The sequence below is a fragment of the Parambassis ranga genome, chromosome 13 (genome assembly GCF_900634625.1).
Source record: "Parambassis ranga chromosome 13, fParRan2.1, whole genome shotgun sequence".
Taxonomy (NCBI): domain Eukaryota; kingdom Metazoa; phylum Chordata; class Actinopteri; family Ambassidae; genus Parambassis; species Parambassis ranga.
The window spans coordinates 13,646,956-13,672,739 of record NC_041033.1 but is presented as its reverse complement, the minus strand read 5'-3'; the positions used below and the strand labels follow the sequence as shown (position 1 = coordinate 13,672,739).

Sequence of the window (25,784 nt, the reverse complement as noted above, 5' to 3'; positions counted from 1 at the left end):
TCTAGTGGCAATAAAGAGAAGATCTACCAACCTTTGGAGTCAGAGCAGAAAAAAGCTGCATATTACTGTGGTAGTGAGCAGCAGGTAGCTTCACAGCAGCATAGTAACCTTGAGTGACATTGAGAGGAAATTAGCAGATTGATTTCAAGTTCTGTTGAAAGACTTTTTTTTCAGGACTCAGTTTTAAATGAACACACACAAAGAAAACACACACAATCTGTGTTCAGACATACTTTTATTGATTTATGCCAAAAGCACAACAGGCTGCTACACAACGAGGCCTCATGCTTAAAATGAATAGCATTTGCTTGTACAGCAATTAGTCTTTAAAACTAAGACTTAAGAATGACCAGACAGGAGAGTCACAACAAGGACGGTTCATCTGTTCTCTCTCTATGATTTGGCTTACATTAAGGCTACTTTTAACGTAGTCTGGCACATAAATACTATCGATATTTTTAAGTCTCAAGCATCCACACCCTCTCTCTTTTCAATATGATGACATCACAGGAACTGACAAAGAAATTTCGATAAACAAACAAAGAGTGAGAAATGAAAGGTACCCTGGCTTCACAGATTTGTGGCAGTACAAGTGTGGATTTGTGTGGGGAAACTAATTATAGCCTGCTGGAGACTATAGTTAATCTTGACGGAGCCAGTATGTGTGGAGAAGAAGGCAGTGAGACAGCTGATGCAGGAGCTCCCTCCACTATACATAGATAGTAAAACGCTGCAGGAGGAGGAGCCCGAGCAGATACCTGCAAACCATTCCCGTGCTCAGTCCGAGCTCTGTGGCAGTTGAGATTGTCTCTCATAAGGCTCATCACATTTACACGTATAGGTACACATGCACTCATGATGTACACACAATCATACATATACACATCCATACCGCATGTGCACACAACACACACCAAAACAAACATATAAACATAACAGAAGGATACCTAAGTGTATATCTTATATGTGAACTATCTATACTTATATATGTATATATATGCATATATGTTATATTCCAAATGTGACAAACATTATCCAGAACAGCTGACAAAACAAACAACAAACTGACGAAATCCTAAAAACTCTAAAGGCAATAGATAGAAGTACAAAATGGAGAACAGCGAACCACACAACGTTCAAAATTCCTCTAAGACAATCTTGTGTCGAAGGTGCTACAGGCTAAGACAATGAAGGGAGCGAGAGACTGTCACAAAAAAGGCACAGGAATGGACGAGAGCACTGAGGGACTGGCACGGTCACGACAAAGAACAACAGGCACAAGATTTATGTACATATTACACCTCCAGACCTCCCCTCTTACCCCGTCATATAACCAGTCGTAATAATCAGAAATTCTTCTTTTGCTTGGTAAACGTCAAATAAAACGGATCATCATTGCTGAAGGCAGTCAGGTCTCATGGAGTTGCCTCAGTTCTCTGCTGGAGTTTCTTTGGCAGCTGCAGCAGCTGAAGAAAAGAGGTCAAGGGCGAGAGATTTAGTCAAAGCACAAGTGCAGAACTCAGTTATTTCCTCTTTAATATTTCAGGGCTTCTTTCCATCTCATGCAATCACTCAAAGGACTTTACTCATAGTTCCACTTCTCTCAAAGAGTTGGTGAGTATGCAGTAAGACTATACTATTTTAAAGTGCCTGTATTAAAGACTCTGGCTGCTCTGCTACATTTAAAGCTACAGCGTCCAAGCTAAAGTTTGTAATGAGGCTGAAACTAATGTCGCTGCCAAGATACATACTAGAATATGATATTAAAACCTAAAAACAACCTTCAGGTCATTTACCTAAAAGCAAGTTTATCTTACAATTTTATTGCTAATTTTTCTTTTTTTAAATGGTGTTGGCTATAGCTGCTGAAGTGACACGGGACCTTAAACACCATGGGATTTATGATTTCAAACGTCACCCTGGAAAAGGGTCAGCAGTAACTTAAAATATATATTAGTTATATGCTCCCAGCAGCACACTTTCCCCTGGAAGGGGAATCCCAGAGGAAAACATCTATTATGGATGTATGTCAGGGGGTGAGCCAGAGGTGAGGGGAGCTGACAGAGAGGTAAAATGTGCATCTTACCCTTGGAGACAATCAGGTTCTCTTCCTGTGCCTCCTCGTCTCCGGGGGCCCTGAAAACAGAATCCACAGGTTGTCATAGCAACCAAATCATGTAGTATGATTACACAACCCAACATTTCTTTCTTTCTTTTTTTTTTCAATGACATACCTTGGCTTTTGGTTGATACTGCAGCGGCATCGCCGACCTAGAAACAAAAAGAAATCATTAGCTGTTTTGCCCACAGGGTCTAATCAGCCACATGTACCATCTGTGTCATCAATTAACAGTATTTCCTGATTATAAAGATAAAACAAAACAGTGTTTGTAAAGTAGCATAGTATGGAAGTGTCACGATGACTCATTTATTATTAATTATTATTAATTTGACTGTAACAATCAATTATATTGAGAGCATGTCCACATAATAAAATTATACACAGGCACACACACACACACAGACAGGAGTGAACTTACTGAGGATAAGAAGGATGCCCAGTGTGAACAGCACCACAGCCAATGCCAGGCCTCCAATCCTCAGACTCTCATAGTCTAACAAGAGAAACAAGAAACACAGCAAGAGACCAGAAATGTAATCATTAACAATCATTCAACTTTGTGTGTGTGTAGGTGTCGTTATAGCTGAAACTTTGCAGGTAAATTGATGTTGTTGAAAAAATGTTTAACTTACCATAAATAAATGGGTTTTCCACCTTCTCCTTCTCATCTGTAAACATATAATAAAATGACTACCACACTGTTAAGGTAATAAAAAAGGCATGAAATACTACATCTAAATGTAGGAGAATATGTCAGAGTGAAATGCCACTTCCAGCCACTAGGTGCTGGCTCCACAGACTAAATAATAATAGAATAATAGGGGTAATCAATGAGCTGATTATACTCCTGTTGGGGTTGTCTGTTACTCGCCATGCATTAGCGTGTCTTCCATTTATTATTTATTCATAGGGGCTCTTTAGCACTCTATAAAAATCTCCTTCTGGTTGGGTCTAGTCATTTTTGGGATCTATCCATACATCTGCTTTAGTGGGGCAATCCCTAAGGTCCTGATCTGGAAACAAGTATACCCATCTATGATGCTGTTGAGCTTTGCCCCCCTTAGAGACCATGTGAGGGATACTCACCCTGAGTACTGGGGTCTGCTACAGCTGAGAGTGTGAGATAAAAAGAAGAAGGAAAGGAAGGAAATGAGAAGAGAAACACACTTACTCACAAAACAGACAGACAACACCACTGCAGTGTGTGGGCCTGTTTTTTTTAATCATAGTCTATACAGTCAGTCTGTGAAACCCACACATAAAGCTTTAAAGTAATAATTGGTGTTTTGCTATAAGCCCACACCCAGTGTGTGTATTTTCATGACTACCAACCCTGACACTGCCTCCCTCTGGACACTGTGTGAGTGTGCATGCATGCATGTTTGTATAGATGGATTTGTATGTGTGTGTATGTGTGTGTGTGTGTGTGTTTCATGAGTAAGGGGGGCACTTACCAGCCACACATACCAGGAGTGACGAAAGGAAGAGCAAAATAGTTTCCATGGCAACTGTTGACATAAAGAGGAAATGTGAGAGAAAATGAAAGGAAGACAAAAAAAATCCAGTGAGAGACATTTTTATAGAGCTATATTACTATAGCACACGTGCAATTTGGGACATGAGCAATAACAATGAACAAACATTCTGGTCATGACACTATGACCACATACACACACACACGCACATAGTAAGTGGGGAAAGGAGACTGACATCTTCACACAGTGTTGGCTCTATCCAAACCTCCTGAGCTTAACTGATGTAAAAGGCCTGCAGATACAGTTTTTATCTTGCATAATGAGCCATGTTCAGAGCCATACATGTTCCCTTTTTCTGGCAGAGATTACTTCTTTCTCCCTGCAGACATCAGACAACCTTGGCCTATTTTCATATGTTCACTGACTGTGCACACACACACACACCAACCGTAAAAGTATTAGGAATCAACTGATTTCTATGGCAAATACATTTTAGAAAAAGTTAAAAAGCACTGAGATGACATTGCTGTCATCTATGTCATAAGCTATTATAAATTACCACATGCTTTAGTGTGTCACTTCAAGCTGTGTTCCTGCCTTTAGCCCTTATCCAATTCATTTGATGATCCCCTAGCTTCTAGTGCCACTAGATTAAGTCAAAGTCAAAGTCAGATTTATTGTCAATACTGCCATATGTACTGGACATACGGAGAATTCGGTTACTCTCAAACCCACAACATATAACTAAAGAATAAAGTGTAAAAAAAAGTATAACAATAAATAAGGTATACAAAATATGTAAAGAACATAGGTGAGTGGGTGCAAAGGATGTTAATAGTGCAAAACAGTGCAGTTTTGGCACATATGTAAATAGTGTGAGATGAGTGCATGGATGAATTAAGAATGTATAAGCTTATTTAAGGCTGGTATAAAGTGACAGAGGTGCAGAGAGGATGCAAGGGGGAGGGATAAAGTGGCTTGTGCACTGAGATTAACATTATGGTCAAGTGAAATCATGCAAATGGATGATTATATTCCCATCTAATAACTATAATGACGCCTGCACCTTTCCTCTAAAGCCATTACCAAGTACAAAATTTAATCAGTTTTTGGGCTACACTACTGCTGTGGCTCGTGGTATTTCTATTTCACCTTGCTAGAACAACTCCAACTAAATGTAACACGGCTACAGATTTTTAGTCAATGAAAATAAACCCAGAAGAAAAATCTGTCCACATAACAATTAACCCTTTTTCTCTCTTGTTCGTGTAACATAGGTAAATCCAGATCTGGTCTGATCCACGTCTTTTAACTACTATAATGTATATGTATATACTACCATAACTAATATCTGTGCAAGGCCAAATCTTGTGGCAACACAAAGTCACAAATCAATGGCTCTGAGTTGTCTATTCCCCACACAATTATCCAGAGCAAATCAAGTGTACTACACATGAACCTCGAGGCGCTATCAAACAGTGAGCAGAGGCTCAGTGCAGATGAACACAGACAGGCAACATGATTTTACAGTAATATATTTGACGAAGCATGCCGAAGCTCCACACTGGATTAATGCAAAGTGACAAGTTCAACATGGAGAAGCTCGACAGTCCAAAGGTTTTTTTTCAGCTCTGCTGTCCACCTGCCTGGTCCTATGTCTTTATTTGTGTCTGATTAGCTCTCTGATTGACTGGACACATTTACGTGCATCTACCCATCTGGCTGTTTGTCTGCCCTCAATTGAATCAGCAGTGAAGGACATAATGCACTTAACAGACATTACAGTCATTAGCTGGAAATCGACATGGAGTTGTACCAGCACTATACAGTGTGCTGGTACTTCGTATATTTGATTTCTGAGTCCTCAGACAGATTGAAGCAACACACTAGCAACTCATTTCTGAAATAATGTGTCACATGATGACAACTGAAAAACAGAAGAAGTTATAGCATCCATTAGACATCCATTAGAATGGCAACCCTGTCTGACCTCAGACAGAAAAAAAACATACTTTGTTTAATGGGTTGATTCACAGAAGAGTAGAGTGGATGTGCATCCCAATCGAAGAAAGGTTTCATTGAAAAGCTTTTATTTCTCAATTTGTTCATTTTAAATGTATAAATAACAGACAGAAGAGATTTCATTCATTACATTGTGAATACACAAACAAGACAGAAGTCTTTTCTTGTTGTCATTTTTAACACGGTCATGGTGATTTCAGAGCAGTGCTGTGACAGTTCAAAAATCAAACATAGCTGTGAAGGATGAGAAGAGACAATAAAGGCATGTCTGTCACATTTTTTTCACATCTTGAGAGAGACATCAGTGGTGATGATGGATGGTTGGCCTCAAACTGCACATCACTTTCATTCAGCAGAGACGTATTAATAAACACTGATCCAGCACAAGCAGCTTCAGCAGGTGAGGAAAACCAGGATAAAGAATCAATAAGCAGGTCATCCATTGTACCTTTATTATTCAGTTTACAGTATGTAAAAGGTTGATTTAGGATATGGGTTTTGACACCTGCAAGAGGGACCTGCTCATAGTAACACTCCATGAGAGTCAAATCATCCATTTAAGTTATAAATTGTGCATAAGGATCCATTTATCCATTGGCAATACGGCAGTACAATACACTCTCCAACCACTCCCATGCTATAATGAGAATGAGAGAACAATATGTGATCAATAGAATGCTCCTTCTGTCAGTGTTGCACTAATGGCAGTGCAGAACATCAGAAGAAATTATGGTAAAGAGTTGTGAGGCTCTATTTTTTCCATGTATTCCTGTTAATAGTGCAGATATGACAGTTGGTGTTTGGGGTTAAGTGGCTTGTTGGACAATCTCCAGTAAGTGAAGATAGCATGGGGTTAAAGGCTAAGCAATTAGTTACACTCAAAATACAAGATGGCCATTCACACTATAACACCTGTCTCTCAGGTCTTTGTGAAAAAACAATACAACATATACAACAATACAAAAAAGTTCTACCTTCAGTACTGACAGTAAGTGTTGCAACTTCTTCTTTAGTCTTTTTTTACCCCCCTTGTTAGGCAATTCTACACTGACACTTTTCTATTAGTGGGTCAGTGTTATGTTTGTCCCATGAGAACCCTTTGGAGCGAAGTGTTGCCCTATGTAATATAACAAGCAGCTGTTCTGTGCCAGCCTGATACATGGCACCTGAGTGGCTGCCTCTCCATCTTTTCTCGATGTTGTCTGCACTATTGTTTAACAATATCAAGTTCGAGAGCCAAGCGTCCCTTTGTCAGGAAAGAGAGGACACGAAAAAAAAGGGCAGGCAGGATGACTGGGTCTGTTTTTGGATGCATACACACACACACAAAACACAGAGAGAGGCTGTTTTCTGTCAGTAAAGGGAAGGCTGAACGAAAGTGAGAATGGGAGACTAGCATGTGGGGACAGACATTGTCTGGCTTGGGTACAGGCGAAGGGCATGCAGAGGAGACACTGTCTGAAGGGAGAGGACTGCAGAAGGGCAGTCTGTTGTATGATAGTGACATTTCCAGCATAAAATACACAGAGCATTAAAAGGAAAGGTCAGGGGATGTTTTGAAGCACATTTTCTGAGAGTAGAGGAAGAAACAGGAAGGTGATCAAAGACACAACAATAAGTCAAAGTGATAGGTGCAAAGAGATGCTCAGCGGTCACAGAGGCATGACAACAGGAGAAATCTAGGCTTTGACTTTTTGGTTAAATGTGAGTCTCATGCTTAATGCTTAGAGATAAATTTAGAGTCCATAAAATTGAGGGAAAAAGCATAAATGGTCATGAAAGAAATATATATACTCCCATCAACTGTATCCTGTGCTTGATGTGTGTTTTACATGAAGCCACACCCCAGCAGCTCCACCAGGATCCGTGTCCTTGGTGAGATTTGAAATTATATCATGTGATGGTGGTCACTTCTTTATTGTCTGATGTGAAGTTGTCTGCTTCTCTAAGCGAATGTGTTTCAGTTATCATTAGCTTATCTTTAGCAGGTTGCGTTGCATGTATCTTTATATTTCCTGTTAATGCATGATTACTGTTCCAGATCTCCTTGCTTTGCCTTTGTGGGTGTTTAGGTTTGATGTCCTTACATAATTTTAATGACCAGTGACCCTGAGAATGTAAATTTAAAATTATTAATTATTAAATTATTAAAAAAAAATGCTTCTTCTTTCAGCATCAATAAACAACAGAAAGTAGGACAGCTAAACAGGTCATGTACCAAAGTCTCCATAACCTTTGTGAAAAACAGCCTAGCCTCCTATATATCTGCCATCATAATGATGTTACATCACCATGACAACAAAGTGCGTCGTTCCAAAGTGTCCAGAAATCACCATGGTAACTGTCTCCAAATGAAAATTCTGGCGCCGAATTAAGGTGATATGGACTCAAAGGACAACCGGAGTGAGAAGCAACAAGGGGTGTGGCACACAGCTTGAAAAGTCTGGATTACTCCGCTAATTTTTGCTCATTCCGATAATGTAATAGAGTGCAAGCATTTCAGAATAAAGCCGTCAGTTTAAGGAGGTAGTGGATGTAAACTGTCTCTGTTGTTGTGTCTGTCCAAGTTGCGCGCTGACGTGAGACCGACCTCGGTAACGCGCTGATAATCTCTCCATTGTGGTGTAAACGCACAGCCTACATGGCACTGCCGAGACTCATGACAGCCTCATAACAAACAACCGGGCACGACGAATCTCAACAGCTCCTGACTGACGTCTGCGCATCCATCCACTTTTGCGTCCCCTTAACCTGTGGATCCTCTGATGCTCGACACGAAGAGAGCCACCATCAGCCGCGTGTTTTTTTTTTGTTTTTTTGTTTTTTTAAACGGGTTACACCTAATGACAAGTGACATCACGCACGACACCTGATATTTTCCACAGTGAATCAATCCGATTTGGTCTGCATTTACTAATACATCAATATTTTTCCACGCAATCAGAGAAGGTTGATCAGTGCCAGCAGACACACCCTCATGGCACTGTATACTGGAGCATGGTAAATAACAAGTAGCCTTATAAAAGGCATATCTGCGTGTTACCGTGACCATATTCAGCCGCGTGTAAACACACACATGTTGCACAGATGAATAATTTCACTTGAAAATGTGTGAATTTTATTTACAATCCTAATTAAACAAATTGTGCACATTGGATTGTGAGCTTAAAAAAACAAATCACCGTTTTGGCACGCGTTCCCACCCTGCCCATCTCCCCCGTGGACAACTATGACCCCTGGCTTCCACTTGTCGTGGTATATATATATATATATCACAATAAGACATCAAAAATGCGCTCATCAACTTACCTTTTGCTTCTCCAGCGGATCGTTGGCTCGCAAAGTGATATCCACCCACAAGAATCAATCAGCTTGTCTCACAAGGCTTTTGTTGCAACAAGTATTCTCATCTGTCAATGCGCGCTCACTGCTCACATCTACTTCTGCGTGGAAAAAAATAGATGTGATGGATAACAATGTGACTCCTGGAGTGACTGCTTATTCTGTGCGTTAAAGCCTCTCTGTGCTTTCTCTCTGCCTCTGCCCCTCTCTCTCTACACACACGTACACGCACCATAGACCACCCACTATTACACTCACCAATTAATCAACTCCACAATAAGGATTTGCCTTCTCTTTATTTGAGTGTACAGTGCTCATTATTCCCACAGTAAATGATATAAACATAAATATGAAACACACACACACAAAAAAAATCACATTGTAAATATAAAGAGGAGGGGAGTCCCAGCTCAGTAAATGAGTCATGTGTCACACTGTTTTTTTTCCTTCACAAATTGAATATATAAAGTAGCATTTAAAAAGAGTAAACAATGATCAACATTGAAAAGCCTGAGATGTGTCCCTGAGAAAAAAACACACCTCTATAGTTATAATTTGTAAAGAATATAATCAAGTAGATCACAGTAGAGTCGACTGACTGGAATTCATTAGCATGGAAGGGTCAGCCGCTTTTTAGCTTTAAGTTTAATGTGTACGACTGAGAGGAATAAAATCAAGAATGCAAGACTGCAGTCAGTGCATTACTTTGGTTCAATAATCAGCTACTGGTCATGTGATAAAATAAATGTATACTGTAGATGATGCAGAGTACCCAGATCCCAGAATTATTGTGCTCAACGTGCAATTTGTCGTGCTGCTTCTCCCTCAAACCATCTTTCAGTCTACAGTATCTCCTTGGTATATTCTTCTACTACGTAAATCCACCCATAGCACGACATCATTGGGAAAGAGGGGAAGTAGTCCACCAGCAGCAGGTACAGGGGACATCACGGCCTCTCTTGCTGCAGGAGCATTTGATATGGTGAACTGGATGTCAATGTTCTGTAACTATTTTACGTGTTTGCTCCTTCCATTCTTACCTGTATACTGCTATAGATCCAGGGCAGAACACTACTGACTCTGGTGTACACTCCAGGCTTGTTTCTATCACCACAGCCAGCTCCCCAGCTCGTGATCCCCGCCAGGAACCAACGGCTGTCTCCCTGACACACCAGAGGTCCACCACTGTCACCCTGAAGACACATAGTTCATAAAAACATTTTACTCTAAGGTTTACCGGATGTTTAAAACGTGTGATTGCTAAACTCACCTGACAGGAATCTTTGCCTCCTTCTAGGTCCCCAGCACAGATCATGTTCTTTGTCACTGCGTTTCCATAGACACTGCGACCGTTACACACTTGGGAGTCGATGATGTCCACTGTAACTTCCATCAAGTCCCTAGAGACAGTGCCTTTTTTGGAAAAAAAGAATAAAAGGAGAGATACACAGCTCACATTACACACATGTACAGACACTACCTTCTGTTTTATGTAATCATAAGTCATTATAGATCCCTGAGATCCAGGAACACCCACCCTATTTTGCAACCAAGATGAAGAAGCAGCTCACTCTCTGGAAGTCTAAGATGCAAACTCATTAACTCGTTCTTCCTCATTTAAACATGTAGAATGGTGACTGACCACAGTATATCTGACTTTACACCATAGCAACACTTAATCTTCATTCTTTCCTTTTCAGTCTGCAATTCATCTGTTAATCATGGAGCTTTTTTAAGTTCTACAGCTGCACTTGTCTTTACTGTGGAGTATATTTTTAACTACATTAGAAACAACAGATCTTAGTCACCCTAACTAATCTTTGATCCCCTTTGTGGTCCGAATGTTATTTTCTTGTGTTCTGCTTGCCTGCACTTTGTTTGATAAGTATCTGCTTGACTTCCATCATTCCCCAGAGTGGTTTGTCTGGTCTGACTGTATTCCTGTTGCCAGTTAATGCGTTCACCGACAGAGATGTGTGATCCTATCTTGATGCATTCATTTGTTCTTTATTGTAGTTTAATCGTAGTTGTATTGCCTTGTGATGTTTAAAAAATAATGTCATTATACATCTTAGACAGTATAAAAGAAGTTAAGACACATTTGTACTCTCATCTGTCCTTAATATTTGATATGTATGTATCATACTATGGTTGGGGACTTTCTATGATTGCCTGGCTGTTGCATGTCTTTATGTAAGTATACAACAATGAATTGTTCATAAATAAAATAAAAACAATGTGATTCTATGTCAGTTGTTACATTTATTATGTACTTCTGTGACTACATTTTAAAGCTTACCTGAACCTGGGTCAGTCATGCCAAAGCCTGAAGTCCAGCAATGTGTTCCGTGAGCAAAACGCTGGTCATACGTTGGCAAACAAGCTGGCTGAACTTTATCTGTACAACACAAAAAGATGTATTTATTGTTTTTAACACGTCAACAGATAGTACTGTAGATAGATAATAAACACACACGAACGCACTGTGGGCTGGCCGTATCAGATTACAAGTATGAATGTGATCGGAGCACAGACACTGTACTTGACAACTCTGTTTTATTCTGTAATTTGCAAAGGTTATAGAAATTTGACAATTTGTTTAAGGGTGTCTAAAGGGCAGAGTGATAATTAGTTGTTACCAGATGCCATCTACCTGTGTCAGACCATATTTTCAAGCTAGTCCATCTCCAACTTGGCTGCATTACATAATTTTTACAAATACTTCCTCCTACCATCTACAGCCTCTGTCGCCTCATGCAAAGCTGTCTATCTGGAGCAAACATTTAAATAAAATGGAGATGTGACTGACCATTGAAAACAACTGGAGATTTAAGCACAAGTAGAGCGACATCTTGATCATTAGTCTTGCTGCTGTAGTTCTCGTTGACTAGGATCTTCTTCACCAGGTAGGGCTGAGGTAGGTTGTTCAAGGACAACAGTCCACCATACACCTTCCAGTTATCAGGGACGAGAGCAGCCTTGTTGCCGCTATGACACAAATAGAGACTGCTCAGGCAAAAGCAATGGATTCATACAGATGCACCTAATATTTTAGCATATAATACTGTGAACTGCAGATGAAGAATGTATTTATTTACAATGATTATATTTCAAGACTAGGCAAGTTTACTGAGGCAGAGTTTTTGCAGTGTGGAAACGATGCTGCTTTCTGTGTCAATCACCTTGGGAAACAGTGGGCAGCAGTCAGCACAAAATCAGGAGAGATCAAGACTCCTCCACAGACGTGGGATCCTTTAAAGTGGAGCGACAACTGCCAAGGCCATTGACCTGTCTTAGCCATGCTGCCCCCAATGATCCTGGATGTAGATGGCTGCCGACCACAGTCTGGAAAAGACACACACACACACAAAAGTCAGTTTCAGTCACCTCTCTACAGAACTAAATAATTATAGATGTGGGATATACAGGATAAAACAGGTATGAGACAGGTTAGATCAGCGATCCCATTAGAGATCATCTGTCTTTGCAGGGAACTGCCAATGTTGTGTCAATAGACACCTAAGGCCAATAATGTTGTTTAGGATGCAATAGTTACACTAACCACCAGCAGACAGCTGGGAGCTTTGAGTTAGTGTACTTTGTGTTTTTAATATTTAATAGTTTTATTTGTAATTTTATTTTGTACATTGCTGCTGCAACAGTGATGTTTCCCAGTTTGGGATTAACGAAGTATATCCATCTATGAAACAGTGTAATGAAGAGCAAAAGCAGCACTGTTGTTAAGCAGTATGCCAGCAGGCTATCATATCAAGGATTATTGTGATCTAACCTGATTAATAAGTGCCACTAGTTTGTATTTGTAGTTTAGTTTGTATGTAATTTTGTACAACGCTTGTGACCGCACATGTTTAGTTCTTGCGGTGGCAAGAGGTCGGATGAGCAGTCATATGCACTGTGTATGGGACAGAGGCAAAGACAGACAGAGAGAGAGAGAGAGAGGTCATGTGACACATGACTGTGGGAACAGATGGAGGCTCCTTACCCACACACTGCAGGGAGACAGTCTCCTGGTTCGGACAGGAAGAACTATTGCAAAAACAGGTCAGCTAACATGAACACTTGCAACAAGAATAATGACAAAATATAGCTTTCACATGATGAGATATATACCTGACATTTACCAGACCCTGGATAGGAGAAGAGGATCTGCTGATCAGTGTTAAAGCGACGGACTCCGGGGATTGAATTGCTTTGGTGACATATGACCTGGTGATGGAGAGAAGGCCAGTTCAGAAAGCTGGAGAGATAAACTTTCACATACAGAGACAATTTGTTAAATCAATGCCTGATTAGGTCTGGAAACTCATTTTACTTCCGTCACACTGAGACACTCAAGTGATACCTGTGGAGAATCAATTCAAACCGAACCACACAGCAGCATGTGAGGAGAAATAAGATTGGGACTCAGTGGGGAAATCACAGTTTGGTAATAAAAACCTGCATGTTCACTAGCTGCTGTAAAAATGGGTCTGGTTAACAGACTAGGTTAGTCCGAATGATTATTAGCAGTGGTGGTAAAAAATATTTTTAGCTTTAGTCCTGGAGCAAAATATTTTTCAGAATTCCCCCTGCCCTAAATCATTTCATCCATCCATTGTGTGATACTTAACAACAATTAGGTTAGATTTGACAGAATTAGGAGAAATTATTTATTTATTTATTTTACTTTCTGAATCCTAGCTGAGCACAGAGCTGGTTGGCGTAGCTCTGATCCCAGCCTCTGTAACACACTGGTAAGAAGCGGCCATCTTGAGATGTCCTGACCTGTAGGCCGTTGTTTGCACCAAACCGCACTGTAGAAGACATGAAGAGAGAGAAAAAAAAACGATACGTCACATGTGTTTAGTGGCAATTCCCTGACATGTGAATGTAATGTAATGTAATGTGAAGAATTATACAAGGTAAGGACATAGATTGTTGTATTTTAAAGGTATTCTTTTGGGTGTCAAATGTCTTTCCCTCCTTACCATCTGCTCATATTAGTTGAATGCTTGCAGGGCCTGCGGGCCTGCATGAGTGCCTACTCACCACAGTTTGCTTCATCTGCGCCCAGTCGGCAGTCTCTTATTGCGTCACATTGGATGGTATTGTTGGAGCAGGTGTCGAAGCTTGGCAAGGGAAGGTTTTCATATCTGTCATTATCACGGCCACTGTCATCATCATCATCATCTTCATCATGGATTGCGTGTGTTGCCAGCCTGGTGCCATAACGAACTGTGGTTGGATAAAAAGGGTGTAGTTACAGTTGTGTGCAGCACAAAATCTAGAAATCAAATTTAAATTAAAACATACATCTTAAATGGAATCCAATGACTGAAAATGCAAGCTTTCACACTATAAAGATAAAACAATATATTCTTTGAATGCATTCTTATGGGTAAAAGTTGTTTATGATGGAGGCTTACCTGGTATATAAAGCTGCAAACAGAAGTAGTAATTTCTATTCTAAAGTCTCTTTAATGCTAATATAGTCTCAATTATTTTAACTTAAAATCTATCGTCAGATGCACCGGCCACAAAAACATGTACTAACATGTACTGTACATTGCATATAATTACAACAGTTGTGAATAAACAAAGTATACCTCCAAGCCAGATGGCCAGTCCCAGCAGACCAAGCACCAATAAGGCTGATCCCCACCCGCCGTAACACTGTGCATTATTCTGACAGCATCTCTTTCTCTTACTGGGTGCTGGACACATAAACACAAACACACAGTAAGGATCCATTTCCTTTCTACACCTAAATTCAGTGTATTGTCTGGAAAATATGTATAATATATATGGCTTACGTATGCTAGACTGTGTGACCTGGGGAGCAACAACGGGTGGTGGGTACTGGGGGATGTAATGTGGGTGGGCAGGGGGTATCACACCAGGGCCCAAGCCATATACCACCTCTTCATAAGGCTTGAGGGGGGGCTGAGTGTGCACAGCCACAGAGTAGTAGGGAGGAGGGGGTGTTTCCTGAGGGGAAAAGTTGAGAAAAAACAAGACAGTAAGACAATAGGCACCATTCTATATTTAACAGTTATAATAATATCATTGATAGATGAGCAGCTCACTTGCATATTTGTGGTTGCCAAGGCAGTGCACACAACCCATTGTCCTCCATGCAATCCTACCACTATTATCAAGTCCATGTTTAAGTCTACACCAGGGCAACAACCGCATAAGCACAAAGACATATGTATCCTGGCAACAGAGTCTGAAAGATCATGTTTAACAGTTCACTTCCTTATTTCTGTTCATGATATCTTGTCTGCCTCCCTTTGTCCATGACCTCCCAGTAGCCATATCAAATATTTCACACAAAGAACTTAATCAGTGGTCGAATTTTTTTGGGACAGGTAGGTAAATTTGTACATAACTGAGGAGAGATAGGGAGAAGCAATAAAAAAAAAACCTTGGTTGAAATTCTACCGGACAACACAGCTAAATCATTTCCTCATTCTTCCAGGAGCCTATGACTGTGTGTGATTGTCCTTTCCGTCTACTACTAAAGTCTTTTTCTGCATTTTTTAATTGTTCAAACAATCCTCTACTTCCTATCTATCAGAATGTAGTTAGAAATAATGAACTAAAACTAATCAGTGAACTACTACAGTAATTTAATGTGTAAAAAAGTGCAGTCATTCTTGTCATCTCACTGGCAACAAAGAATAGTTTACCCCAAATTCTCAGATTCTCTTCAAAACTAGGCTGATATATTGATGTGCATGGCTTGAGTGTGCTTATTGTAGTATTATAAAGTTCGGTGGGATGAAGAATGCAGTTAGGAGAGTTCATGAATGTAGAAAGTTATGTGACTAAACTTGTCTGAACATAAATAGGCCTGATCACATGCGTGCACCGCCATGTCAGGAGTCACGGAAGGTGACAGAAAATGATAAGAGGCAAATGTTTATGAGTAATAAATCCAGAGGAGAATGTTCTTTTAAGTAGGTGTAGTTTTATGATTTCAACAGATTGATCAGTTCAGTAAAATGTTTAGATTTAGTTCCTCTTCTTCTTCTTCTATAGATGTCATGACCTCTCTCCATTCATCACTAGGATCAAACCTTAATAAACTTGGGGGGGGGGGGGGGGGGGGCAAATTTTGTTGTCAAAAAATAAAGGAATCAAACTTGAAAACTGCAGGTGGACTCCCTAACAAAGGAGTTTCATAAGACCATTTGTATTGTATGCTATCAAGTGTCAAAACACGCCTATGGCTAAGCAAAAAATAGGTGGAGGTGTGGGTTCATCATATTTCCCAGTATCGCACTAGTGATCATATTGCAGTTTATCCGTCAGCCATCATCATGGAAAAATACTGGAAAAATTAGGGGTTCACATGACACATGAAAGGTCGATATTTCACTCAAACAATAAGCATGAAATATACAGTTACACCACTAGCCAAGATGAAACAGGAAACTAAAGTGCTTCTTTATGTTTAGTTGCCCAACCTGTATGAAAAAACAATTAAGCATAAACATAGTGGTCTGAGTACACCAATGCTAAAATATGTTAGTTTTAATAAACAGTAAATCAAAACGTAACCAGAAAGTAAACCACACAAAAATCCATTATACTTACATCCTTCAATACAAAACAAAACTCACAGGTTTGAAGTGCTGGTTCAGCTGTTGTTTAGTAGATATAAGCTACGGGTCGACTGTTTATTCTGGTTGTTACTGTTTATGTGTTGAAATAGTTCTGATAAACTATAATGATAAACAGCCACGAGGCTGGGAACTGTTTTTGCTCATGACAGATTTTTGAGATGGTACATCACTGTATAACTGGATTATACATGAAGAACAGGTGTGAACTAAACAGAAACTTAAGCAGAAACTCCCCATAACAAATGCTGCCTGACAAATACTGGAACAAACAAAAAACATCTAAATTCAGATTATGTCCTCTGCACTGATCAGCACTTTTCTTGGGGAGCTACACAACTTTAAAATGAACACAAATACTCCAGCTCAACCAGAGAAGCAGGTAAACCTACGATCATGCACGAGTGACATGTGAGTGCTGACTAAGCAGAAAGTGTGATGATTACTTGGAAGGATGTTCAAGTCAAAGAAAAGTCCAAACAACACAAACACAGAGTAAATTTTGACCAAAAAGAAACTCAAAGAACTCAAAGAAAGTAAGAACTTACCGGGTCAATCTTTGCCATTGGACTCAAAACAGCAAAAAGTGGAGAGTGGAGGTAAAACTGGGTGGGTGGAGCTTGTTCAGATCCAGGTTTACTTAGTCACGGAGCAGTGGTTAGAGCATGGTGGTGCCACATTAAACACCTCTCCTCTCTCCTTTGTGTTAGACAATGTGTTTATGACTGACCTTCAAGCAAGCAATACCAGCTAGGCATACTGTTCCCCCTCACTCCCTAACACCTCCCACCTCCAGCCTCCATCGTTCTCTCAGTCCATTATTTTCTTCACACTAATGGGTGTGTCCAATGCACTAGTTTCCCACCTGTCAGACCGGTTTTGTTTCAAACACACACTACCAAAGCTGCTCTCACAATATGAGGCTCCATTTTGGCTCAAATAACACCAGTTGAGCTGTCAGGGTCCTGAGCCAATATGGCCTCCTATTTTCAGAGGATACAGGAACAGTTTTAAATGAACCTTGATTCAATGTTTTTCATTAATCTCTGTCTTGGCCTCTGCGCAGGATTTCTGCTCCTACACTGGTTCATATCTGCAGAAGTTTTTTGATAAAAGTTTTCTGTCTACCAAATTGGGGTTCTCCTTTTACATTCTCTTTCCATATGTTCCCTGGTTCCGCTTGCAGTAACTGGTGCTTCTCCCATTTTCATTTTCCCTCGTGCTTTCACTTAGATTAGAATATGCATCACTCGTCATTCCTTGTCTATTAACATAATATTTGAATGACTATTATTTGTTTGGGTCTGGAAACCCACTATGCTAGTGCAGTATTTCTCACTTCATTTGATGCAATGTATTATATTCCTGCATCTTTCACCCATAAATTACTCTTATTCTTATCTAGTCTGTATCAACTCCGTCCTGGCTGAACTGGTAGTGAGAGCCCTGTTTTGTGTATAACAGATCACTCTAAATGTGGGACACTGTGGTTACTTGTGGCCTAAGACACACACCACGTACTGTAACCACACTGTCCCAGATTTGCACCTGGCCAAAGACTATGTTGGAACATTAATCTGTCTCCCCATTTCTCCTCTTTTTTCATAATTTTGTACTCTAAAGAAAGATAAAATGTCTCCAAAATAAATTATTAATGAATAAAGTATGAACATTTCTCTTGTGTACGTTGTGTATGTGTACATGTTTATTTATTACATACTTGGAATGAACTACTAAACTAAACAGAAACTGTTTGGGAGGAAAGGAAAGCACATAAAGAAATAGATTATTTAGAGTTGTATTCCAGGATTCTGGCTTTAAAAACTAAGTCGTGGCCTGGTTGAACAATTGCTAGTTTGTTGCTAGTCAGCTAGCTAGTCAGCTAACTGCAGCCTTGTTTGCATGATAGCTAGCTTGCTAAGCCACAAATATAGACCAGCCAATTAAAAACATGCATGCGCTGTCATATATTTTTTTAAGTTTAGAAAACAGGAACAGTCTCCTGAAAAAGACAGAGGACATCAACATGTGTTAAATGTTAAAGTGCCAATATGTAGAACTGTGTTACAGCGTCAGACAAACTGTCAGTATCTTTGTGGGTTAAGCTAAATTGTAAAAACTACTATCACTATACCTTCTAAGACCAACAGGGGGCGATGTTATATAGACACTCACTTCCTACATGCATGTAGACATTGGGTACTTTTTTCATACTGAGTGGGAAAAGCCCGGTCTGAAGAGCAGCAGCTGATCTCTGACATTTTAAATAGACACGGCTCAGACTTACTCAGCAGTTGTATGTCAGTCAGAGAGACCTAAAACCTAAAGGTGATATAAAAACTGAGAGTGGTTTAGTGTGCACGGAGCATTTTCATTTACCAGGAACTCAAACAGTCACACGTGAAGAGGAGGTGAGAAACCAAAAGAACATAATTTGATGTACTTAAAAGAAAAGGACTTTCTCAGAATTGAAAGCTCCCCCCACCATCCTTGAATAAATGCAAATGTTAATGCTTTTTTTCCCCAATGTAGTTTTACAGCCAATGTGGCCTGTGTTACATGAAGCCTGTGATCTTATCAATGGTTTTAGTTCAGATATAATTTACTGCATTAATATATGAGATGAAAGATGTAAGCAAAGCATTTGCTGAATTGTCTGGATGACACTGCTGTACTGTAAAAAAAGACTGCTTAGGTGTGAAAATAGCTATTTATAAGTATCACAAAACAAAACAAAACAAAACAACACACATTCCCAATAACCATTATATCACATATCTTATTTTGAAATCTGAAGTTAAATGGCAACTTGTTAAACTGGTGTTTTTTGTGCATAGGGCAGACGGTTTCAGTTTCCTGATACAATTTTAAAAAGGTCACAGTGCCCTTACATATTGAAGATAAACCGTCCTTAATTCTTTATATGACTAATTTGGTTGCGTACTAATAACGTATAACACAATGAGTCATCAAGTGCTTGACTCCCTTTGATCACTACTAATTTTGCTTTTTGCACCACAGACCAATAATCACACAAAGGCATGGCAATAGATGGGTCAACACAGGCAATCCAAGGCATAAGAGAAGAAGTAATGCATATAAATTGTATATTTTTAACAAAAGTGAACGGGGAATTCCTCAACGCTTCCCTTTTCTTGTCTCTGAAACACATTTAACCCAGCTGTGTTTTCCCTGAGAATGTTTATTACCAGTTTACACTTCATGCTCCGATTGTGGAAAGGGGAAAAGAAATAGCAAAAGAGGAAGGAAGTTTTTTTTTTGTTGAAACTTAATGCAGCGTCACTGGTGCAGCCACAACAGGAAACTCATCATCAGAGGGAGGGGAGAGTTGAGAAAGGAAGGCGTTTGGGGAGAACTATGTAAATAACTATGAGAAAAGCCAGCCACCTCTTCTGGATTGTTCAACATATTGTAACAGAGGCAGTCAGAGACCAGCTGCTTCACACTACTCTCAACGTTTATACGACGCAAAGGTCTTTATACATTGAGGGTTTGGATTACGGGACTGTTGGCAGATCTTCTGTGGATTTCAACTTTTTTTTTACAGATATCAACATGAAGATGCCACATTTTTTCTTTCTTTTTCTGTACATGAAATATGTGTCAGGTAATTTTATTATACATTATCTTCATAATGATATGATTCATAATCCAGATTAATTAGTGGATTAATCCACTATATTGTATCTTGAGTGTATTTTATTATTGTTTTATCAAATGCTTATTATCAATTCATTAACATTTGAATCACTGTTGGTAATATGAATAATTTATAACATGCTTATAAATCCATAAATCTATTTCAATCTATTTCAATCTATTTCAATAAAAATCTACCCAACGGTAAAGCAGAAATAGGTAAAACTCAAACAAAAAAACAACAATTATCATATTGGGTCACAATTATGAGAGATTTTATGTATGATTTGTGAGATTGTGGCCTCCTTTTGTCTTTGGCTTACATTTAGGTGATTTATATTTTGAAATCAAATATGGACAAATATTCAGTGTTTTACATATGGAGACCTAAAAATAATTTTGTAATACCAGATGTTAATCAACCACAAACCACTTCTACCTCCATTCAACTGTACAATACCTGTTAATACTGTTAATATGTTATCATTACTTTATTGCATTTTTATTTATTGGTAGTTACCCATATGCTGTATCCTACTCTTATTTTAACTCTATGTATTTTTTTTTGGTAGTTCACATTATAATGCATATTGTTTTAACTTATCTTACTTTTTGCTATTTTATCTTTGCAATAATGCAATGTCCCCATTATGGGACAAATATAAAGGTATTTAATCTTAATCCTAACTCTTATCACCCCTGTTTTTTTATTTTAGGAGCAGCTATTTTACCTCAGCCTGATAATCTGGAGGTGAATATTGTGGAGGATGAGGTGACAGTGCTTTGGAAGTATCCTGCAGATGCTCCCTTGAACTCCTGGTTCAATGTAGAGCTGGCAAGGTATGTTCACCCTACACATATCAGCTTTACATTTTTACAACACAACTGCAGCATCTTCCTTGCTGCTGTTTTGCAATTCAAAGCAGTCCCTATAGTTCTTTATTTCTGTCTCTGCATAAATGACTCAACTCTATGTAAACTCCTGACTGATGTTTTTTTTCCGGCCCTTAGGTACGTAGGTAATGATGACTGGGCTATGCTAGTTAGATGCACAAGGATCACACAGACTTACTGCAACCTTGATGATGTTATACCTGACTATCGCTCTGGCTACAAGGTCAGAGTTCAGTTGGCTACAGAGGATGATGTGTCTGACTGGAAGTTTAAGAAATTTCTCCTAAATACAGGTAAGAATAATTTGTCTTTGATAAGTAAGTGTGATGCAGTTGGGTAATAATCTGGGCATGTGATAAAGTCTTTTTTTTTTCACAGGAAAATTGAAGCCTCCCACATTCAATTTGTATGCAACATCCAGCACACTAACAGTACATGTTCACCAAAAACCCATTCTGAAACATTTATATCCTTTTGGCCTCACCTACACCATCTACTTGGAAGAAAGAGGACAAAATAGCAAGGTGGGTGTCAGACCTGTGCCTAAAAGTACATTTTTTTGAAACATCACACCCCATGTCTAAAACACAACGTTCTCAATGCAACAAATAAATAAATGTTTGCTTTTATCTTCCAGAATACCACAGCATACCTTATAAATGACAATATGGATAAAGAGGATGAAGGGACTAAGATTTTCACCTCCCTCCACTGGGGGAGAGAGTACTGTGTCCGCATCAAAGCACAGACCAACGGAGCCCTCCCCATCAGTAGTGTATCCCCAGAACAGTGTCTGCTGCTGCCAAACCAAGGTAAAAAAAAAAACAAAAAAAAACTTTCTGATGCCCAGCCAAAAGACAACAACACTGAACAACAAGCAGCAAGATTTCTATCTGTCACAAGGATATAAGTTCAGTTACTACCCTGACATTTATTCGTTTCATTTTTTTCTCTTTTCAGAATGGTTCATAATTGCTGTATCATCCTTGTTCTTTCTGGGTGCTCTGCTAATCATTGCTATTATAGTGGTTATCCTCTTGTGTTATCTGCGACATCCAGAAAAAACACCTGCTGCACTGGTGAGTCCATCAAATGACAGAAAACTGGAAATCAGAAGCAAGAAATGTCTAGAAGCTAGTTAATATATCACGTTCTTCATATTAGCCACACCAAACTGAATCATAGGTCAAAACTAACCCTGTTGCTTTGTCTTTCCTGTCTAGAAATCCCCTGTAAGTGGCTGGCTTCCACTCTCTGTGGGAGAAGGGACTATGGAGGTGGTTACAGACAAAGGATGGTTCCTTTCCAGTCACAGAACTGAACTGAAAAATGGTATTAATGACCCAGTGACACTTGTTACAGTAATAGAGGATGGCGAGGACGAGGACAGGAGGACAAGCATGGACAGTGGGGTCAGCATGGAGTCACCAAATAATGGAGGAAGTCCTCCAATGAGACAAGAGGACAGTGGCTGTGGGAGCATGGGCGGACCGGAGAGCTCCATTGGCAGTGAGACGGATTACCCCTTGCAAGATGAAAGGACCAATACGGATTCAGTTAAGAAACAGGAAGACAGTGGGCTGGGAATGAATCTGCTTGGACAGGACAGTGAGGTCCTAACAGAGTGTGTCGTTGGGGGCGAGTATCAACGCCAGAGCCCCCAAACTGTACAGACCCATGTCTGCACAGATGTGGACATGTTTAAACAAATACTTCCAGACTCTGTGCTGGCTGAAGCTGTCACAGGTTACAGAGCTGGGCCTCAGTCATGTATCTGTTCAGGAGCTGGACAGTGCACTTGGTGTCATAGAGAAGGCCATTATGGAACTGAAATGATTAAACAATACAGATCGGTGTGCATTGAAAATGGGCTACCAGCCAGAAAATCTGATATACAGGACCTTTACAGGGGAACGATGACATTTTCTGGTTACTCTAGGAAAGCCAAAATGGACACCATCACAATAGAGGACTTAGAACCAACGTTTGTACATTTGGATGAGGCATTTCCTCTGCTAACATCTCTGTCACCACTAAACCCTGTTAAGTGTGGGCAGGACTTGAACATGAACAATGTGTCCCTCTCTCTCTGTGACGTACAGCTGAATACTGACTGATAGACTGTGTGAAATAAGAACACTATTTATAAAAACCAAGCTGACACAGATTGCCACGATGTACACTCCTATTTCCTACATGATGACACACATATAATCATGAGATAAGCACTAGCATGTGATGAAATGCTCCAGTATGAAAAACCTGAAGAATAAAAGAGAGAACTTTGGGAGGAAAGCAAGCAAAAGACTGTTGTTGAGCATAGGAAGAAAAAAGAGGTTAGACCACATGACGTGGCAACTTGAAGCTGTAGGTTAAAATTTTGGTGGCTTTTACAGGCGCGTGAAGACCTGAATCAATGCCATCTCACTGGGTATGTTTACAACTGACTACAGGGCTTCATGCCGGAAATGAAACTGGTGTGGGGAGCACTAGGAGAAACCGTTTGACAGTTACGTACTTTTGGATATTTTGAGCTTGCACCTACACCAACTATAATACCCAAATGCAGTTACACACTTGTGGAGTTCCTGAGCTCTAAACATCAACAATTATGTTAAATGAACTACAAATAAAATCTTTCATGCTTTAGTAGTTAATAATGAATGATGCTTTTCAAACAAAACACATATCAATTCTTTCTTTTCATGTCTTTTAGCTTTTCCCCTGGTTGCCCCTGGTGTAACTATTTATTAGATGATCATATAAACAAATGAAACTTTTGCTTAGACTGTTCTGTAAATTATAGACACAGAAATAATTAGACACATGAAATACTGTTGATTTCAGGAACTATGACTAAGCACAAGCACAAGGAAAACCCTGAAACATTAGGGTGATACTGGAAAATACACATTACACAGTATACACTGAGATACACTCTATGATAGCTGTACTTGGGATCCCCATGCAAATTCTGTAAAGGAAGCAGGGCTGTGGTTTCGAGGCTAAACTTAGAAGCAAACACTTTCAGCCTCCATTTCAAAAAAGTCCCATCACTGATACCAAACAATATTTTTAATCAACACTGAATATTCATTCAAGTATAATACCTCTGTTTAAGTGTAGCTAACAGCCCTCTTGTTGTCATACCAAAAACTCTCCCATGATTTCTTGGGATTTGTCATTATGGTAGCTAAAAAAAAATGTCAAAGACAGAGGAAGGGAAAGGAAGTTTGTCATGTAATATGAAAGTTTCAACCTAAAACAGTCTTCCTTTCCTAATCCTAACCAACAGTTTTGATAAAGTATAAACTGCAGTAAGGTATTAATACTAACATGGTGCACGGTATTCATAGGTATATTATATGCTAAATCTATTTATCACACATTAAGTGAACACCTGGTGGTGTGTCTGGATCTCTACAAGTCCATGGGGACAGGTACTCGCTTGTTTAATGTTATAAATTTGCGTGTTTAAAAGGATCTTTACCTTTACTTTGCCTCATTTCAGGCAATACATTATATATATTATAAACCTAATAGATTGCCGTATGTCAGGCAATATGGCCATATGTTCCATTAGCAAAAATGTAACCATGTATCATATCAGAATTCCTTTTATTTATCCCTGAGGGGAAGTTCTTTAAACATTGTGCATTAGTATTTGGGGCGAATCTGCACAGTCCTGTGCATTTCTTAAAAAAATGCTTTCATGTGCTATTCACAGGCGAAATGACAGTTATTTTGTGTGAAAGGTTACTGCATAGAATATTTTGGATTGTTAAAAAAACAGAATGAAGTAACACATTTATGCCACACTTAAACAAGTAGATGGAAATTTTGTGGACTACTGTTAAGGGACTTTTATAAGTGTTTTGTAATGCCTAGACAGAGGAATAGTAAATATGGCATCAACACACACAGAGGCTTGTTTTACTGTGAAAATGTGTTGTTAACAGGTGTTATCAGAAAAACAATCTGATACAGACAAACATGTTTTAGTTTCATAAAAGGAAAAAACAATGAGACAGAGAAGTTCCACCAACAACAGAAAGTATCACAAAGCCATTGTGTTAAATTTGAAGGGAAGTCACCTGCACCTTACAAGAAAACTGTTCCGCCTGCTTTCTGTGGCTGGGCTGTTGATATTCTGCATCAAAAACTCATCGCAGTGCACTGAACCTGTTCTCTGTGGTATGTGTACGTGCCTCTGCATAATCATGTATGCATCAAAAGAGACCACAACATTTCCCATGGCACCAAGAAGCTATCTTAAACTCATATGTCAAATAATAGGCTTTTTTTTGTTTAGATTACTCTTGTTTTACTTTATTTTATATTACCCCATGCATGCTTCTAATTATATATTTACTTGTTTTATGTATGTACTAAATCACTAAGGCAAATTCTTAGTGTGAAACCTCTTCACTTACATGGCAATAAACACAATTCTGATTCTGATTCAGAACGAAAATGCAAGTACATATATCTATTTACACATATATTATCATATTTAATATGACAAAAGTAGGAATTTAGTTTCAAAGACATGGTACATGGTGTCCAAACATAAGCATAGCCTCGCACAAAAGACAGAAGTGGAAATGAAATGGTAAATTCCCCTCGTATTTGTGTTTATAC

At 39.2% G+C, this 25,784-nt stretch overlaps 3 protein-coding genes across 3 annotated transcripts; 1 reads left to right on the top strand and 2 right to left on the bottom strand.

The window, feature by feature from the left end:
* Window positions 1-276: 276 nt before the first annotated feature.
* On the bottom strand, window positions 277-9,144 carry fxyd6 (FXYD domain containing ion transport regulator 6). The gene is made up of 8 exons (XM_028419585.1): window positions 8,929-9,144; window positions 3,577-3,630; window positions 3,209-3,232; window positions 2,755-2,790; window positions 2,541-2,615; window positions 2,235-2,271; window positions 2,087-2,136; window positions 277-1,466 (listed from the first exon to the last, which is right to left on the bottom strand). Exons 2-8 carry the CDS (start codon window positions 3,623-3,625, stop codon window positions 1,429-1,431), a joined length of 309 nt encoding a protein of 102 aa, XP_028275386.1. The 5' UTR covers window positions 3,626-3,630; window positions 8,929-9,144; the 3' UTR covers window positions 277-1,428.
* Window positions 9,145-9,238: 94 nt separating this feature from the next.
* Window positions 9,239-17,673, bottom strand: tmprss13a (transmembrane serine protease 13a). The gene is made up of 13 exons (XM_028420521.1): window positions 17,138-17,673; window positions 14,775-14,949; window positions 14,568-14,675; window positions 14,011-14,196; window positions 13,649-13,775; window positions 13,093-13,188; window positions 12,965-13,008; window positions 12,144-12,306; window positions 11,771-11,949; window positions 11,261-11,359; window positions 10,232-10,374; window positions 10,002-10,154; window positions 9,239-9,923 (listed from the first exon to the last, which is right to left on the bottom strand). Exons 1-13 carry the CDS (start codon window positions 17,153-17,155, stop codon window positions 9,909-9,911), a joined length of 1,506 nt encoding a protein of 501 aa, XP_028276322.1. The 5' UTR covers window positions 17,156-17,673; the 3' UTR covers window positions 9,239-9,908.
* A 1,237-nt stretch (window positions 17,674-18,910) lies between these two features.
* Window positions 18,911-23,790, top strand: il10ra (interleukin 10 receptor, alpha). Its single transcript, XM_028418778.1, has 7 exons — window positions 18,911-20,217; window positions 20,966-21,089; window positions 21,261-21,436; window positions 21,522-21,667; window positions 21,781-21,955; window positions 22,104-22,222; window positions 22,367-23,790. Exons 1-7 carry the CDS (start codon window positions 19,980-19,982, stop codon window positions 23,258-23,260), a joined length of 1,872 nt encoding a protein of 623 aa, XP_028274579.1. The 5' UTR covers window positions 18,911-19,979; the 3' UTR covers window positions 23,261-23,790.
* Window positions 23,791-25,784: the final 1,994 nt, after the last annotated feature.